This window comes from Neolamprologus multifasciatus, chromosome 18 (genome assembly GCF_963576455.1).
Source record: "Neolamprologus multifasciatus chromosome 18, fNeoMul1.2, whole genome shotgun sequence".
NCBI lineage: Eukaryota > Metazoa > Chordata > Actinopteri > Cichliformes > Cichlidae > Neolamprologus > Neolamprologus multifasciatus.
In genome coordinates this window covers 16,799,249-16,816,506 of record NC_140456.1, presented here as the reverse complement: position 1 = coordinate 16,816,506, position 17,258 = coordinate 16,799,249, and the positions used below count along the sequence as shown (strand labels likewise).

At 37.9% G+C, this 17,258-nt stretch overlaps 1 protein-coding gene across 4 annotated transcripts in view; it reads right to left on the bottom strand.

The window, feature by feature from the left end:
• The window catches only part of st18 (ST18 C2H2C-type zinc finger transcription factor), a 42,090-nt gene extending 31,137 nt beyond the window's left edge, over positions 1–10,953 (bottom strand). The window contains exons 1-2 of one of the 4 annotated variants that reach the window (XM_085141699.1): positions 10,533–10,953; positions 9,341–9,515 (exon numbers count right to left, since the gene is read on the bottom strand). In XM_085141699.1, coding sequence (XP_084997825.1) covers positions 9,341–9,515; positions 10,533–10,586 — 229 coding nt within the window. In that variant the 5' untranslated portion in view covers positions 10,587–10,953. Of the gene's footprint in view, positions 1–1,516; positions 8,719–9,340; positions 9,862–10,532 lie in introns of those variants that run through there. The other 3 variants (XM_085141698.1, XM_085141697.1, XM_085141700.1) reach the window with 3 other exon arrangements.
• Between the last annotated feature and the right edge of the window lie 6,305 nt (positions 10,954–17,258).

Below are 17,258 nucleotides of genomic sequence, written 5' to 3'. Positions count from 1 at the left end.
ACTTATGATCAAATGGAGACAAACAGGCACAATGACATGTGGCATTTAATATATTTTACCACTGAGTCATATCAGTGGGAATTCTTCTGATGTAACAATGACAGAAATAATCGTTTCCCTCACAAAAATAAAAAATAAAAATCACCTGCAGATATAAGAGATTTATTTTACATTTATATAAGTTGTATAGAAATACTGAAGTATTTAGCTTATATCATTTAGATTTTTTTGCAGAAAAAAACAGAGAAACAATATTCACGTTTTAATAATTCATACACTAATCTACTCTTGACTCTCATTTAAAAGAAAATGCTCCTTAAATAAAAAATAATAATAAAAAAAACAGGGATCAGCTTGAAGATGGGTCATACAAGCAGATTCTGAGCCATTAGTGTGCTCCAACTTACTAGTAAATGATGAACTTTTCCAACCAGCATCCATCCTCTTAAATCAATAGTTGCTCTGGAGACTCTTGAGTGCTTTGACCCCTTACAATTTGGTCAAAGCTAAGTCTTGCCCACGTCCACCACAAAAGTTCGCTAGTGGACTGTGTTACTGTCTCACTACATTTGGCATTAGCATATAGTTTTGTAACTTTGCCACAGTTATGATGCAAATGATAACATAAATTCAAAACAGACTGTAGTGCTTCGGCCCTGTGAATTTGTCTAAATCTGAGATTTTTTCCTCAGACAATAACACAAAAGCTGATTTGTGGATTTTTTTTTTTTTTGTCAAACTATGATCACTATTAACATATCTTTTTCAGACTTGTAATACAAATTACAGAAAGCCAGGACAGGATGTAATAAAATACTTGACTGACTGCTCAAACACGTTATTGGAACACAGAGTCAATGTTTAAGTGCATTAGGCTCAGTGGTCTTGTATGTACAGCTGTCACTGTCAAAGCCACAGGCAACCTGACAATGCTTTGTCTCTACACACAATACGAACATGTGTTATTCCTAAGACAAGCTTATACTCTACACAAATGCTGTGAACTTAATCTAGGTAGACAGTATCTCATGCTATCTGGATGATCAAAAGTAGGTCATGCCTCTCAAAAAGCAGTTTGAGCCATTTAATCTCCTCTCAAACTGTCTGAAACCTGGACAGAAGCTGCGCTCGCTTTCCAGCAAAGATTTTAAGAACACTGATTTGTATCAGGAAAGCAGTGTTCATGTTCATCTGTGCAACATTTTCTACAACAAACACTCCCCGACACAGTTAAAAACAACTGCCAGCACAATTCTTTTTCACATAGTCATGCAAAATCTGGACGAGGCGAGTTCCGCAGCCGAGTAAAAAAAAATCAAAAATCGAAAATCTAAGTGTAAATCTAAATAAGTTTCTAACACTTGTGCGTTTCAGCTGCTGCTTTGGATCGCACAGGACAGCATCTAACAGCGTGAGCTAAAAGCCTTGTCGTTCACATTTGCGATACAGCATATCACTGATGACAAATGCTGACCAAACTGACAGTATATTAAATAAAAAGAACTTTGACACCAACCTAGTGCTGTGATCCAAAAGTTTGATTTTCTCCCAGTCTCTTGATAGCTGAGCTGGTGCTGTGGCTTTGAAAGGTAGTCCCCAGGAATATGACATACTGTGCCTTTGACAGCCTCGAGATAAGCACCTGCGTTCGGGTCCCTTTTTACGTCACACCTCCCCATTCACAGCCCTTCAACATGATGCACATTTGCACATCAACAGCCACCAACCCCCCTCCTCGCTCTACTCCCACATCCGCAAAACACACAAACAGGCACACAAGAAGGCAGATGCGCGCACTGGGCTCTACTCATGCGCGCGTACTCTCACACAGACACACACGCAGGCGCCACAGATTTGTGTGCGCTTACTGAGGATGCAGCCTACATGCAGGCAAACACACATGTGGACACATATACACTCACGGTGCACTCACAGATGATTTATTCCTTCTTCTTTTTTTTAACTCCTTCATCCAGACTTATTCATATATTGATCTTCGTTTTATGTGTTTAAAAAAACAAAAAACTTTCCCTTGGTTTGTAATAAGACCAGGGCATATGCCCTCCCAAGCTCCTCATACATCACTCATCATGCAAATGAGAGGGAATGTCACTCCTCAGCAGCAGATGGCCAGGGATGATAACAATGGCTGAACAGACCAGTTTCAATGTCTGCGACTTTATCGCTACGGCAACAACAAAAATAGATGATATGAAATCCTTGTCTGTTAATTTGATTCTCCTCCTTTTTAGTGTTTGTACCTGTCCGCCTGTTTCGTTTCTCTTGGACCATTTCAATGTAAAAGCTTTGTCTGAGGTTTTTCTGTCATCAGAAGTCTGCCTATCACTAAAAGGCACAGACCTGGAAATGATTTTTGGTGACTACGGAAAGCTGCTGCCTAGCAGTTATTCAAGTAATTAGGTGTAATTCCTCCCTGTAGTCCATGTTAGCCTCCTGAGTTAGCTCATGCGTTCGACAGGCCTGGATAGAGACACGGAAGAATAAAAGAAGAAAGGGGCCCCGAGAAATCACAAATGCAGCTTTTCAAACCACCACCACCACCAACCCCCCCAGCCAAAGTGATGTCACCCTGCATCCTGCTGACTCCTGTTCATACAAGCCCCCATAGCAGAGAGTAAACAGTGGAAGCGTTTAGCAAACAGGGCCAGATTACAATGACAAAGGCAACCACACTTCTGGGTGGAGCCTGGGGCGAGGGGGGCAAAAGAGGGGGGTGGGTTGGTGAGGCTCAGGATTTAAAATAAGTGATACCCGTGAGGGGGCCCCCCCTCAAGAGCCAAGCCTAGCCCTTCCCCAGCTGATGGTAGGGGCCACCCAAACACGCTTATCTGACGGTGATGTCCCCCCAGTCCCCGGGGACTGACGTGTGAACACAATATGTAATAATAATGAATTTTCAGTTCTTTTTCCTGTGATTTGTGCATTTGGTTATGCAAGGCTGGGGACTTGAGGATGGAGAATATCATTACTTAAGGTTTGGCAGTTGATCATCACCTTGTTTAATGCCTCATTTGAAAGTCTAATTTCTAACTGTCTTCAAGAGCCAATTCATGGTACACTGTGAAAGAGACATACAAAGAGAGCAGACATGCTCTGTTTTACCCTCTTTTTTCACAATTTGTACCTGATAATCGTACAAATATATGAAAGTAAAGGATCATCTATGTAACCATCTCATCACATGGCATGTTCTCTCATTCCTGATGTAGACAATCTCACTGTGAAGCCATGGCAAGCTTGTTCTAAGGGATGATTATTTCATGTCCACGACCAGACATCAGCTTTGTTTGAAGAAAACACAAAAACAATCAACTCGTGTTAAGCAGTCCCGGTAAATTGTGAGAGCATATTGAAGACCGCGCAACAACACCATTTACGAAAATGTAACATTTTCTTTTGCCCATAACATCTGTTCGGATCTCGAAAAAGAGAGAACTCATTCAGAGCCAACATGCAACATAAACTAGTGTTTTGTCAAGCTATTTCATCAACTGAAAATGTGGGCATAACTGGAGAGAGCTGATGGAGAAATGAAAGAGGAGTGGGTTGGACAAAATTACATGTCAAACAAGGGTTCACATTTAAAAAGTCCTGCTCATATTTGTAGAAAGTGTTTGATTGCATTTAGAAAGGTATTACAATGGGTCACATCTGTGTCTAAAAGCTTTTTGCATTCTGCTGCAAATTATGTAAGCAAAGTGAAGTGTCACAGCACCCTGTTGTTTTGAGCACTATACCTTCCTCCTGTGAAACCTACACAAATATGTTTAACTGAATTCTTCTAATGTACTGCAGGATCAAAATGTCAGCGGTATAACTTCAACAAACCCCCTCACTCAACACCCCGCCCTGTAATTTCAAAAAAGCAACACGACTAATTTTGCGTGGCAGCCCGTACAGCCAAACAACAATGCATATTCACTGTCCCATTGAATTCTGATAGACACGTAGAAATCCATATTGAACTGTGGTTAATTTCGGCTGTAATGCTTCAAGCTCGGTCTAAAATGACATAAATGGTATTTCTTGGTGGTACTGAACCCTCATTGTGCAACCACTTGATGCCGCTTGTTCATCGCCACAAAGTCACATAAAAGGACTGAATTAAATTTTAAATAAATTATTTGCATATGCAAATATGGGTAACCAAACATAAGTACATGTTGTTGATATGGCTCCAGGATGTAGAACTATCTTTATGTTAATGTCAACAGACAGGGAATATTCTTTTGAAAATACAGTGCATTTTTCATGGGGATCATTATCTACACTGCATGTCAGTGTGTCTCAGTTAAAGGAAATGATTAGATTACTTCCCAGCAATCCCCTTTTGGGCGATTTATGTGTGACCGTGGGCAACCTTACAATATGTTTATTCAGTGTCCTTTGAAGATACTTCAATAACATTTGGAATGTTTTGTGAACAAATGTAGGTTGGTTTTATTTATCTCTTCATTGAACCAATGCCTTTGGAGCTACTGTAGGGCCACAGTTATATTTGAGTTTGAAAAAGTTTCTCCAAACTTGATAAATCCTCCTCTAGTAGGGTGTGAAATACAGTTTTTAATGAACTAATACAAATTACTCTGTAGCCAAATTTCTGTTTTTAAAAAAAGAAACAGGTGACCAAACTTTTGAGGTGAAAAAGGTTATAGGTGAGCTTGTATGTCACTTGCAAATGTTTACTGAAACTACATAGAAAGAAATATTGTTTAACATAATTACAGTGGAATTAGCATCCATACATCCAGTACATTTAAAATGAAAAGGAGCTTTTATTATTAGCTTTGCATTTATCTGACTGATGAATTAACCAAAGAGCCAAACTTTAAGGCGGAAAAGCTGCACACGGGATCATAAAATCCAGAAACCATTATTAAGACTGCATTACAATTCTAATTGATTACATTTTATTTTATGTTTTATATGGCATAGCTCACAATTTGCTATTTACCAAGACGTTTTACCATTGTAAGCTTAAGCCCAAACAATGTAAAAGTGATAACACAAAGAGTCCACAATTATCTATATAATGTATTTAGCAATTTCAGTGAAAAGCCTCATTAGTCAGCGATTGTTTGTCCTCTTTCTCTTTTTCCCATGTTGATCAGATTTTACAAAACGGGGCAGGTAATCAAGCAAACATTATACTCACATCTATACAGTGCAGTCATAGAAACAAAATAATAACAAAATAAGAGTTTGGTTTAAATATATTTACATCTATAAGTATCAGTGGCAACGATCACAACTGGTTCTTACATTTACCAGCCTAAACTGAGAGCGTCTGATTGCTTACATTTAATAAATTAGCGCTTGATTGGTCAGTCGATGTCTTCTTTTTCAAAGGCCTGTAGACTCACTTTGTTGTGTCATTGAGAGGTTAGGTCCAGATATGAGTGCCCATCTTTTTCACTCAGGCAGGCAGACAATGAAGCAGACACGCCTATAAATGGCGAGATAGGAGCTTGGATGTTCAGCCAAAAACGAGCATCTACACAATGGTAACAGGTGTGTATAATGCATGCTTTGATAATGACCTTGGTGGCTGTAATAGTATGTCTAGACACAACTAACAAGAGGCATTTGTGTCTGGTCTCAGAAGTCCTAGAGGTGCTCTGTAGCAAGATCCTAAGGATAAGATATTCATTAGAGATTGTTGGTCATTAAAACTAAAGGAAAAATGTGTCAGATGTATGTAGGCTACTAAAATAAAAGATTTCTTTCCATGACACTGGGAAAATGAGGTATCAGAAAAGTTTACTTTATCACTCAACAAAATATTTGCAGGGCTGTTTGCATAATAAGCTAAAATCATCTTGAGTATTCAGAGATATGCACTTGAATAAATAGAAAAAAAACCTCCATTAATGTGGATGGCTTGCAATTTTTGATTGCGCCAGATACAGGAAGCTTGCTGACATGAACGAAAATGCAAATGCCCTTTGAGCAAAACAAAGAAATTGATTATGAAGTAAGTTTCTACAGCACAAGTAGCTGGCTTTGAGTGATTAATGGGGGTGGGTCATTGATTTCCTTTTGTTTAGATCTTGGTTAACTTTCTGGAGACACAATTATAATTTGTTTCCAAACAATAAATCCAATCTAGCTTGAGCAAATTAAATTTCCCTATGGCCTCTTCTGCGTCATTTTACATCTGAAATGGATTGTTATCAAAAGGCATTGCATGTAAATGTCTGCTGTTTCTGTTTATATTTGTTACATTTTTGATTAGATATTGTTTTTCTCGGTATACTGGAAGGTGAGCACTTCCTAAGATTAGAAAGAGCTGTTTACAGAGATCTGCATGACTTGTCAGCTACAGTGCCAGGGGTTAATCCTCCAGTTCTCTCTTCAGTAGCTGTTTGTAACACATATCAAGATTTCTGATATCAAATCTATCTAAGTTGTATGATAAATGTTGTTTATCTGTTGTCTGAAACATGCTAAAACGTTTTGTATTCACTGAATGAGCACACTTATATTAGCTTTGCTAAAGGTTGGGGAAATATGTTTGAGATATTGCGGCACAATTTACTTGCAGCATATTTACAAGTCAAATTGGAGTGTTACCGACTACTTTATTTAAAGGCTTTTGCCATATTCTTCAGCTTTACAACTTTGAAAACTTCCACAGATCCAGACATTTATACTTCCTGATTTCTCGCATCATCTCTCCAAGATAGTGATAATACGATTTCTGTGTTTTTCGCTGTTGAGAAACAAACTGGATTATGAACAGATCACTACATAAACAGCTTTCTAAAAGGAGGCAGCTATTTTAAAAAAGGCTGAAGAAATGCAAAGAGGGATTTAAATTTTAATTTGAATTTATTCCAGCAAGTGAAAGGTTCTTTTGAGAGGGGATTTCAGCAAAGATGATGGTATTTAAAAGTGATAAACAAGCATCTAAACCTCCAGTGGAAAACAGTCATTCTGCTTCTTTCTAGTGTAGGGGAGGAATTGGGCTTGCTATGGTCACATCCAAAAAATAAGAATAAGTAATAGTAGTAATTAAAATGTAAATAAATGGGATCCGTGGAGATATTTCAACTGATTTCTCTCATAAATTGTGCAATTAACATTTTGTCTTGACACACCTTGCGACTCCGGATGTAAAGCTATATGTCCTCAGGTGCAAATTCATGTTCTCCGTGTACTTGGCATTGCGTACTTTTTACTGTATTGGATGCTTAAAAAATCGTTCACACTTATCACATGAAATTTAAATCCTGTGCCTCAACATGACAGAGGAACACCAGGCAAAGTTCAAATATAAATGCTTTACAAATTAGAATTTGCTTTTAATTAAGGATTGTGGCTGTGCGGTTTGAGGCAGTATCTGAAAAAAATCTAGGGATATTTTTTTCTTCTTCTTTTTTTGGTGAATGACTCACTCTGGGCAGTGACATATCACATTTGGCTGACAAAGAATGATTAACCAAGGCTGTCATCTATTATATATATAATATATGGATTATAATGCTGTGACTGGATTTCAAGTGTTTCTATTCTCTACCGGATGACCACTAAACTTAAGCACAGAAACCTATGCCACACAAGAAAGACAAAGAGTTACATCATTTTGTTGAAGAGTTAATCCGATCACGGACAGTGTGTGTGCATTTGCTATCTTCGGAAAATGCCAGCAAAGGCGCTAAGTAAACCTATTTTACAAGACTCCCTCACAAGGATACAGTGCCAGTATCGGGATAAAATTTCACACAGCGGCATGGCTCAGTCACATAACCTAAGCAGGCTTAGGAAAAATGGAACACTACAAAGTATTGCACTTTCTTCTGCTCGTATGTCTGTTGCAGAATACAAAATGCTCAGATGCATGATGTGAGTTTGAGCATGAAAGCCAAAGAGAACTAATGGCTGAATAGCATGTAGATACTGTTGTTAATGCTCCGAGTTGTTTAAAATGGTAGATTATGGAAGTGTGCACCTGGCATTCTGCAGGCTAGCCTGGCAACACTCCTCCCTTATAATTATAATGAACACACTGTAATTCAGGGTTGAGGCTGAAATACGAATGATGTCCTCTGAGACAGCTTGTTTTAATGGTTATGCAGAAGAGTTCCTAGAAGTGCAGATGGCAGATGCAGTGCCTTTGAAGCTATTTACAGATTGTACACTACAAGGTATGGAAAGACCCATAGCGTGAAGCCATATTGCTTTTTTGTGCTCCTCAATTAGATATTGTGTTGGCTGTATACTAATAAAGCACTAATAAAAGCTTAAGATGTGATTTTGAATATTTAGAGCAATACTGACAGAGCACGTTAGATATCATGGCTATAAAAGCTTGGTAATGCCTGCACGGCCTGTGTGTTTCTTTCAAATTCTTAGTTTGACCACATAGGGGTGCATTTGCTCAAAACGTGGGTCCTCATGCAGTCCTTCATTACAGAGTTTTGGAAAGCTGGTATCTATTTTTTATTTTTTGGGTAGATGAAACTCAATAACACTGCATGTAAACACTCAGTGTATGGGAGATAATATGCTGCAATCAAGATAAGCGAAACCAAAAGAGCCCATATGGACACTTTCTGCTGTCCATTTAGACACTTTAACTTGAAAATACTGTCCATGTTTATAATTTTAACACAAATAATGACTGCCTATTTTAAAGTAAAATGTCAGTACCTGTTTGCATTGAAAATATTCAACCAGTGTATCCCCCCCCCCCCCCCCCCCCCCCCCCATGTAGCCCATACTTAATGTATCTCTCTCCCTGGCACAGTCCCAATCATTTATAAAAGAGTGTGGAGCTTTTGAATCAGTCCACTGCTGTGATACAAGAGCAGGTATTGAAACAACAAAAATGTTAACTCCAAGAAAAAGTTTTGCCGCATTAAAGTCACACAGGAGCCGCATTAGCATGTGAAAAGAATAAACAGGAGCATTCTCAGTTACACACTCCACCTGGCTGCTAACCAGCGTCCTTGTCAGAAGTCCACCCACCGCACTGGCTAACACTGAAAGACCTCCTGGGGACCGCAGTGACCATTCACTCGGTTCTCTCTTTTTCCCATGCACCTGTGACTGTTTTTGTGTTTGCTATTTTTTGCTTTGTCTTTTTCTGGCAACACTGTATCATCGGAGACACACTTTCCCTCAAAAGGAATTCTCTTGCCCAACAATGTGGTTTGTTTGTTCACCGGATATGGCAGGCCAGAGAGTCAAATGAAAAAAAAACACACACAAAAAAACCCAAGTCACCGCAGTAATAATTAAAATTGCCACAAGAAAAACAAGTGGATAGACACATTAGTATGAATAGACTTGAAATAAGAAAATAGTGTACTTTTACCAACTGGTTTCTTGCCGAGTTGGGGGGCTTCACAGGTGCAGTTGGAAAGGCTCTTCTCCTTACTCTCCTCGGACGGCTCATCCGGCTTCTCCATGGTCCTGGACCTTAGAGAGCTGCTTTTCCATTTTCCAAAGGACTTTGCCACAATCGCTTTGTCCGCTCCTTTCATTGTTTTCTGTAAAACACATTTACAGCATGACTTCCCAGGTTTATCCCTCTTGTGAGCCATCTGCCCCCTTTTTTTGGCTCTCAATAAACCTGGGCTCATCTTTTCCAAACCCAAAGTAAGAGAGAATTAGGGCATTGTGTGCATATGCATTCTCTTAAGCATTCCAGAAAATTTCCTGATTGCCCTGGCATCTTTTGTAGAGAGAGCGCTTGGACATTGTTTTTCTCCTGACATTTTACAATCCTGTGTGGAGAGAGTCGTACTGATTGAAACAGTATAAAACAATACTTTGCAAAGTACCCACACAGTAAACAGTAGATGGAAGCTGAAAAAAAAACAAACAAACATGTTTTCATATTTAATCCAACTTAAAGGAAATAAAAATAGCACATTATGCCCTAATTGAGTGCTGTACAGTCCACAAATACTATTACAAGGCCGATCAGGATTAGCAGTGGAACATACCTAGTTATCTATTTCTGAGTGCCAAGACTGCTAGCAGTGGGCAACTAAATTTCAAAAGCTGGCAAATCCAGTTGTCTCCTAAATACAGAAAGTACTTAAATCCAGAGCTAACAGAAGAAAAAGACGGATAAAGGGTGCTCTGCATATCACCGAAAAGCTTGTGCACTTTTCAGAATCACTGGCTAGGTTAAACAAATATGCTAAGTAGAGATCAAAACAATCCTTTGATCTGCAGCCTAGTTTCCAGAGGAATGGCTTGGCTGTTGTTGTAAATAACTTGTATAAATCTATATACCATTTGCCTTCAGGTAATATCAAAAGTGCCAGGGATTCACAGGCAAATACCTTGTGGTTAGGAAATAGATCAGATAAAAGCATATAAATATTTCAGCAACACTGCACTCTGTCATTTCCTGTATTACAGCAGAGCTTTTTTAACCCCATATGATCGTGTTACTTACTTTGTTCTATCACAGAGAAATGAGTGAGAAAATAAACTGCATATGAAAATGACTTTCTACTCCTTTCTATTTGATAGTTTTTAAAAAATGTTCCTACCTTCAGCATGCCATTCAGGTCAAACACAGTGTAAAACATTGTGCTAAACTTCATACAAAAGAGGCTTGAAGAATCAGAATGCAGAAGCTATGCAACTTGCTGACTAACTTTGCCCTGTGTTTTGATCGAGCACACAAAGAAAAACGCTGTCCATTCAAAACAGACAGCATAACTCTTTTCAGAGAGGGGGGACCGTGAACAAACGAGGCCATGTCCTGTGCTGCAGTCAGTTTCCCATCAGGCCTGCACAGTGCACGGTGAGGGCCACAGGGACTGGGACCGGCTGACACCACACTCACAGCCAACAGAACAACTTTTGTGCACACTATCGTCCTTTGGAGCCTTTTTTTTTTTCTGTCACCCAAAATTGGACAACCAGGCTTTTTGGTTTACAGCTTGCTCTACCTCATCCCCCTTAGACTGCTGACAAATTTAAAAAGCAAAAAACTGTCTGGTAAAAAATTTGGTTTTAAGATTATATTCTTTAAAGATTATATTCTTTAAAGAACGTTATATGATTGACATTAAAAAATAAAACATGTTGCAAAGCTAAAAACTCGATAATAGATGTGGTCATTTGCATTAAAAGCATGTGTACACAGATGCTACGAGACACACATATACTTAATTGTTTAATTGTGGGTGAACAGAAATTCTGATGCTATTCGACTTATTCAGACTTACTATTTGTGAGCAGACAAATTTCACCAGAGCTCTTTTAAGCAGCGCTCTTACCAGGGTAACTAGACTGGTTGAACAAAAATTGAGAAAAATGGAGCAAGGCTTAAAACATTTTTAATTGCTGGTAGCGTGAATAAAGCAACTAGGTAGGGGGCACTTAAACACCAAGTTAAACTAGCCAGCACAGCGGGCACCGTTCACAGACTGAGATGCTTGGGTAACTGATGTACTATCAAAAGTATGTTTGGAAGGTAACAGACAACAAGTTAAGGGATAAGGATGCTTTAAATGGCCTGTGCTGAAACTGACACGCTTTTTCTGAGGAGGGGCTGAGAAAAGCATCATGTCTACACAAAGATGAACAACCCTGGACTTTTCTGTATCATGTAACCTACTGTAACGTGTCTGTAACATGTAGCCTACATGTTCTGTGGAATGCTGTATAAACTATAAATAAAAGTAGAATATAATTGTATGCATATCACTGACACCCTGTATTATTATTATTATTATTATTATTATTATTATTAGAAATAGTGCAAAGACAGCAATTTTAGTAAAGTTAGAAGCTGGCAGACATAAGGACAACGCTGGAAAAGTTAAACAAAAAGCATCTGGGTTAATTAGGTTAATTAACAAACATGTCGGAGTATTAAAAAACACATTCTAGAGAGCATGGGTTTTTCTGTCCTTCACATGGTGAGCTATATAGCTATTTCAGCAGATAGTTCAATTTAAAAATAATTTTTGAGGGTCACTGATCTTTGAGCCCTGAGATAGCTGCTTTAAAAATGGACATTATTCTGTAGTAGAGATCAGTCAAGAGCTCAAAAACAGTGAAAACAGAAAGCACACTTAGTCCCCGCATCCCCGCAAGTTAGTCAGGAAGTCCAACATCTACAAAAAAACAAACAAACATATAAACAACATGTACGTGGGTTAACTCGCACATGTGAAGGCACCATTAATGCCGTACGTCTTTTTCAGGGAAGGCCTTGCTAATATCAGCAAAACAATGTCCATCTAACCCTGTACAAAACATGGCGCTGTGGTAATTTATTCAGGCCACTAAACTAGCTCACCTGCACTCAAGATCTGTCCCTCACTGAAAGAAACATTATAAAATGAAAAATATAACACTGAAAGTTGAGCTGCTGAAATACTGCAAGTACAGGAAAACATTTGCTTTAAAGACTACAGCAGTTGGTCTCCTCATTTGCCAAACACAGTGTTGTTAAAAGGAGAGATGATGCAACCCAGCAGTAAACATGCCCCTGTTCATGCTCTCTTTTTTTAAGAGTTTGTCTTAGTACTCTTATGGTGTACTTTCTGCTGTCTTTGTACAATTATTAATAAAATAAAAGGTTTAAATGATTTGATAAACATCGGACTTGGTATTTTTATCCACATTTTAAACAGAATCTCAACTTCTTGGAAATGGTATTATACTTGCTGTAGCACTGGGACCCCTGGTACAAAACAATTTTTTTTTTACTGTGCAAAATGTGTTTGCAATAATCTGGTATTTGAAAACACTAAAATTTTTTGAATAATTTAAAAAAAAATAAGGCTATTACTGTCAATTATATATAAAGGATGTATGCATTTTAGATTTGTTGTGTGATTGTTTTATGTGCTTTGTGAGTTTGAGTTAACAATTCTTAGGAGGATGCTGTTTTTATAGAGTGTATATAGACACTTAAATGCCTACCAAGAATCACGTTCTATGAAAATTATGCAGGCATGAGTCTTTTAAGAGGAAATATCCCATAATTTCATCGCTACAACCTATTTTTACACCTGATGAGACTTTTTAACCCTAAAAACTTCCCTTAGGTGTCTGGAGGATATCACGGGAGCTTTATCTACCTCCTCTAGAGTCCTGGAAAAGCAATTTTGAGAGAGAACAGAATGTACCATATTCTTGACCCGTCTGCCTCAGATGCTTGCTGTATATGGAACTGAATACTGGACGTGAATTGTATCATTCTCTGTGTCAACTTGTTAGATGGCAGTTGCTGTAGTGGAGTGGTGAGAGCGGCACATATGCATTATAGGAGAAAATTGTGAAATGACAGATTCCGGGTGTGATACTGAGGGAATGACTAACTAATAGGAGGGGTGCTCCAGGCTGTTAGCTTTGAAAAGCAGTTTGCACATTACTTTATCTTGTCAATCAGATTCCTGGAATGGAAGAGGTGACTGATAACTTGAATTAATTATTTTCTTATTGCATGCATGTGTTAATTCATGTTAATTTATGTCCCTTACCGGCCCAAGCCAGAATATCCAGAGTAAAGCGCCACCTCTGGCACCCAGATCACCACACCACTCTCTTTGCATATATTTATATCAAATGAAAGACTTTTTTTTAATCCTGTTGGAACAAGGACTCACTGCCAAATTAGATTTTTAAATGTACTTTTAAGCTTTTCATGGTTTCTGCTTGCATTTTTTCATAACAACTGAGCATCATGGTGCAGTATTTATGGCTATGATGGGATTTGAAAGTTACAGATTATTTTTTTCTAAGCAAATCCTACACCTTCTTTTCTTAAAGAACACTTAAATAATACAGCTAAGGTCAACCCCGAGAAGGCATACTGCATACATTCTCTTCATCCGTAATTTAATTTCTTTAAAAAAAATGCAGTTTATCACAAAAACGGAAGGTTTACATTAATAAATCGGGCTTCCTGACTGCATTTCATGGCAAACACGAGCGGCAGCCATTCTGTACAATGCACAGAGCATACTTTAAACAATTGCTTTTCATTAAACATCTTTAAACATTCTGACAAATTTAACTTCCCATGAACACAGAGGATAAGAGGAAAAACATTTCTCTGATGAGAACAGAAACAGCAAGAAGTTCTAACAAGGAAAAGCCTGCCAGGTGGCGAACTGGCTGCACCAACAGAACGCACAATCTGTCTGCTTCTCCTTCCAAACCATTGACAGCTGCCATCACCAGCCTTGCACACTCGCACTCAGTGGCTCCTCAGCTCCCTGCCCATCCCTCTTTAGTGTTTCCTGCTAACCTCAGAGACAGGGTCACCTGGCCCCCTAGTTGCCCGTCTGTGGGGCCCTGCTGGCCCCCTGGAGACTGGCCTGCATGGGGATGCATGGCTAACAGAGGTCTAGTAAATCCTCTTTAATATGCAAACCAAGGGGCTATTCCTTTGACCCAAGACCGTAGCTTTTCTAACAGTGAAATCCAAAAATATTCAAGTGATGTACAACGATGAGATTCGATGAACCGTTTTTGATCTGCTGGCTGTTTGATATTAAGCCTTATCACAGACAAACAACAACATATTCAGGCTGTCTTTAGTCAGGTAGGATATTTCAGTTTAATCAGAGTCATGTGTCGTGTGATGGAAGCAGATTAACCTCCCCCTTTTTTAAAAAAAAAAGACAAAAAAAACAAAACAACTTACAGTTAATTTATTTGTAAAATTGGAGCAGCAGTTTTGCACTGAGCAAAACCTAAGCACACAGATGCACAGAGGCTAAAGTGAAGAGTGTTCCACAAAGCTAGCATTGCAACTGGGCTAAAAATAAAACCTGGCAAAGTTATTCTGATCCCTTATTGGTCCCATAGTTTGATTTCACATTTAGCATTTGCATTCCCCTCCGCATAAACATTTCATTCTTCCCCTCCTGCAGTACAATGAGACTTGAGTGACTTTGGCAGCAGATTTTGGATCGGTGCTCCTGAATCCACCAGTGTATGTTATCAGCAGGTAAACAAGCTTTCGAACAAAGCCATAATGGAACTGCAAGCGGCATAAAGAGGCTCATCTCAAAAGCTATACAGCCCATCAAAGCTGGTGTCATTTCCTCAACACTGCACTGCAGCTGGAAAACGCATGGCTGTTAGTTACAGTTTAAATCGCCTGTCTATTTTCAGACACTTCGGAACTATTTGTATTGATTATTTACTTGTCAGTAAGCAGCCAGATTACCAAAATAAGACAACAGATTTTAATGTTTACTGGATTCTTCTCCGTTTTTGTTCTGTGGTAGGAAATCAAAAACTGTGTCATGCACTAAATTAAAGGGATTTGCACTATAGGGTATTTGAATAATTATTTTCTACTGAAAATGAAATAGTTCTATCTATATTTGGAAGGATTACTGATGGCATTGAACTTAATGTGAAAATAATTTGCCCTTTAAATACATAGTTAAGCTATATCCTACACTTTCTGCTCACCAGATGCAATCTTGTTAACCACACGCCTGGATGCTTGTCACCAAACTTTCCACATATTTGCCTTTTGGGTACAGCTCCGATGCACAACTAAACCTACGCACTCTCCTCCCAGTGAGTGGAGAAGCCTCAAAGCTTTTCTTTCACATGCTGCATTATCTCTATAACGGTAATTATCCATAAAACTATGCCATCAGATGGTTATGATTTCCAATATGAACCCAATAAATGTGTTTAAATTTTGAATTATCATATTTATGTAGATATGTGTTACTAATAGTGATTATGTTCGTCATGTGGGTAGAAAATCAACCATCTTTATATTCTCACATACTCACATATTTCTCAGACATTTCATCACACATTTAATCTGCCCCTGTCTAAGATTTTCTACTGAACCTGTAGTCAAGGCAGAGAGAGGACAATAACGGATGAGATTATGAAGCATGTCTGTTAAAGCATGTCTGTTTGATCATCATTCTGTTTAGGTGAAGTTCTCTACTTGGTCTCTTCAGTCCCTGACAGCAGATATATAACCTAATCTCTTTCCCTAACCCTTTTCTTAGGCATGAATAGGGTGGAAATGTGATGGCATTAAGTCGATTTACTCCTTGGTTTGCAGTTTCAGCCTTAATGCCTCTTGGCTCTTCTTCAACACACTCGTTCCATTTAGATTTCTAAAATATAAATGTTACGTTAAGGCTTTCCTATTTATTTTCATTTATCCATCATTTGAAGTTCATGCATATATTTACTCTACAAATAATGCTTGTTTATTTGCAGCACCATCTATCTAGTATAGTGTCAGAGATATTGGAAAATCAAATACAACTTGTGTATTATCTTCAAATACAGAATATATCAGCAACAAAGCGCAAGATCTCAGACTGTAAGACATTATTTGTGAGTCGTCTTTGACATCATTTTGATATTTCACATTTACTCATCTAAACCTTCATTTAGTGCCTCTGGCATATGTTGACATGCAAACAAAGGTATTTATAATGTGTCTTTGACTTTTAGCTGATGGCATTAGAGCGCTGCATTAATATACCTGTCCTTACACAATTACCCGAGTATATTTGTAATGAATCTTCCGAGTGCTTCAGCATATTAACAAGTTTATTACTTTTTTACTTTTTCATGCTAGTTATAAATGAAATACAATTCCAGCCTGTGCATGAAAAGCTATAGTCTGTCCCTAATGTTTTGCAAGGGGACTGTTTTCCTAGTGTTCTTTACAATGTTCCGTATACAGTAACCTATTTTCCGTGTTTACTAACAAAGATGTGAAAGAAATATCAAGTCTTGCAATTTTTTTTTTCTTAAATAATCAAGTGCAAGTTGGAAGAAAATTTTTTCTCATTGTTATACCCCTTGATTAAAATTGGTTTTTAAAGTGTAACTGTCCAAACTGCAGAAGGAACTACCTGATTAACTCAGACTACAGTAATTTTTATTTAAATCCTTTTATTATGAAATCAGATTTTCATATTTAATCAAATCTAATTTAAATGACCTGGTTGATCATATATACACACATACGTATATATATATATATATATATATATATACATATATATATTGATATAGATATATATATAGAGAGAGATATGTATATGTATGTGTATATATATATATATATATATATATATATATACATAATTTTTGCTAATTGTCATTTCATTAAAGCTCATTATGTATGTGTGTGCGTGTTAAAGATATAAATAAATTAAACTGGTGCCATTTCTTTTAATGGATGAAATTAAACTACATACAGACACTACACTATGACTTACTAAGCATGCAACCAAATTTCACATTCATTA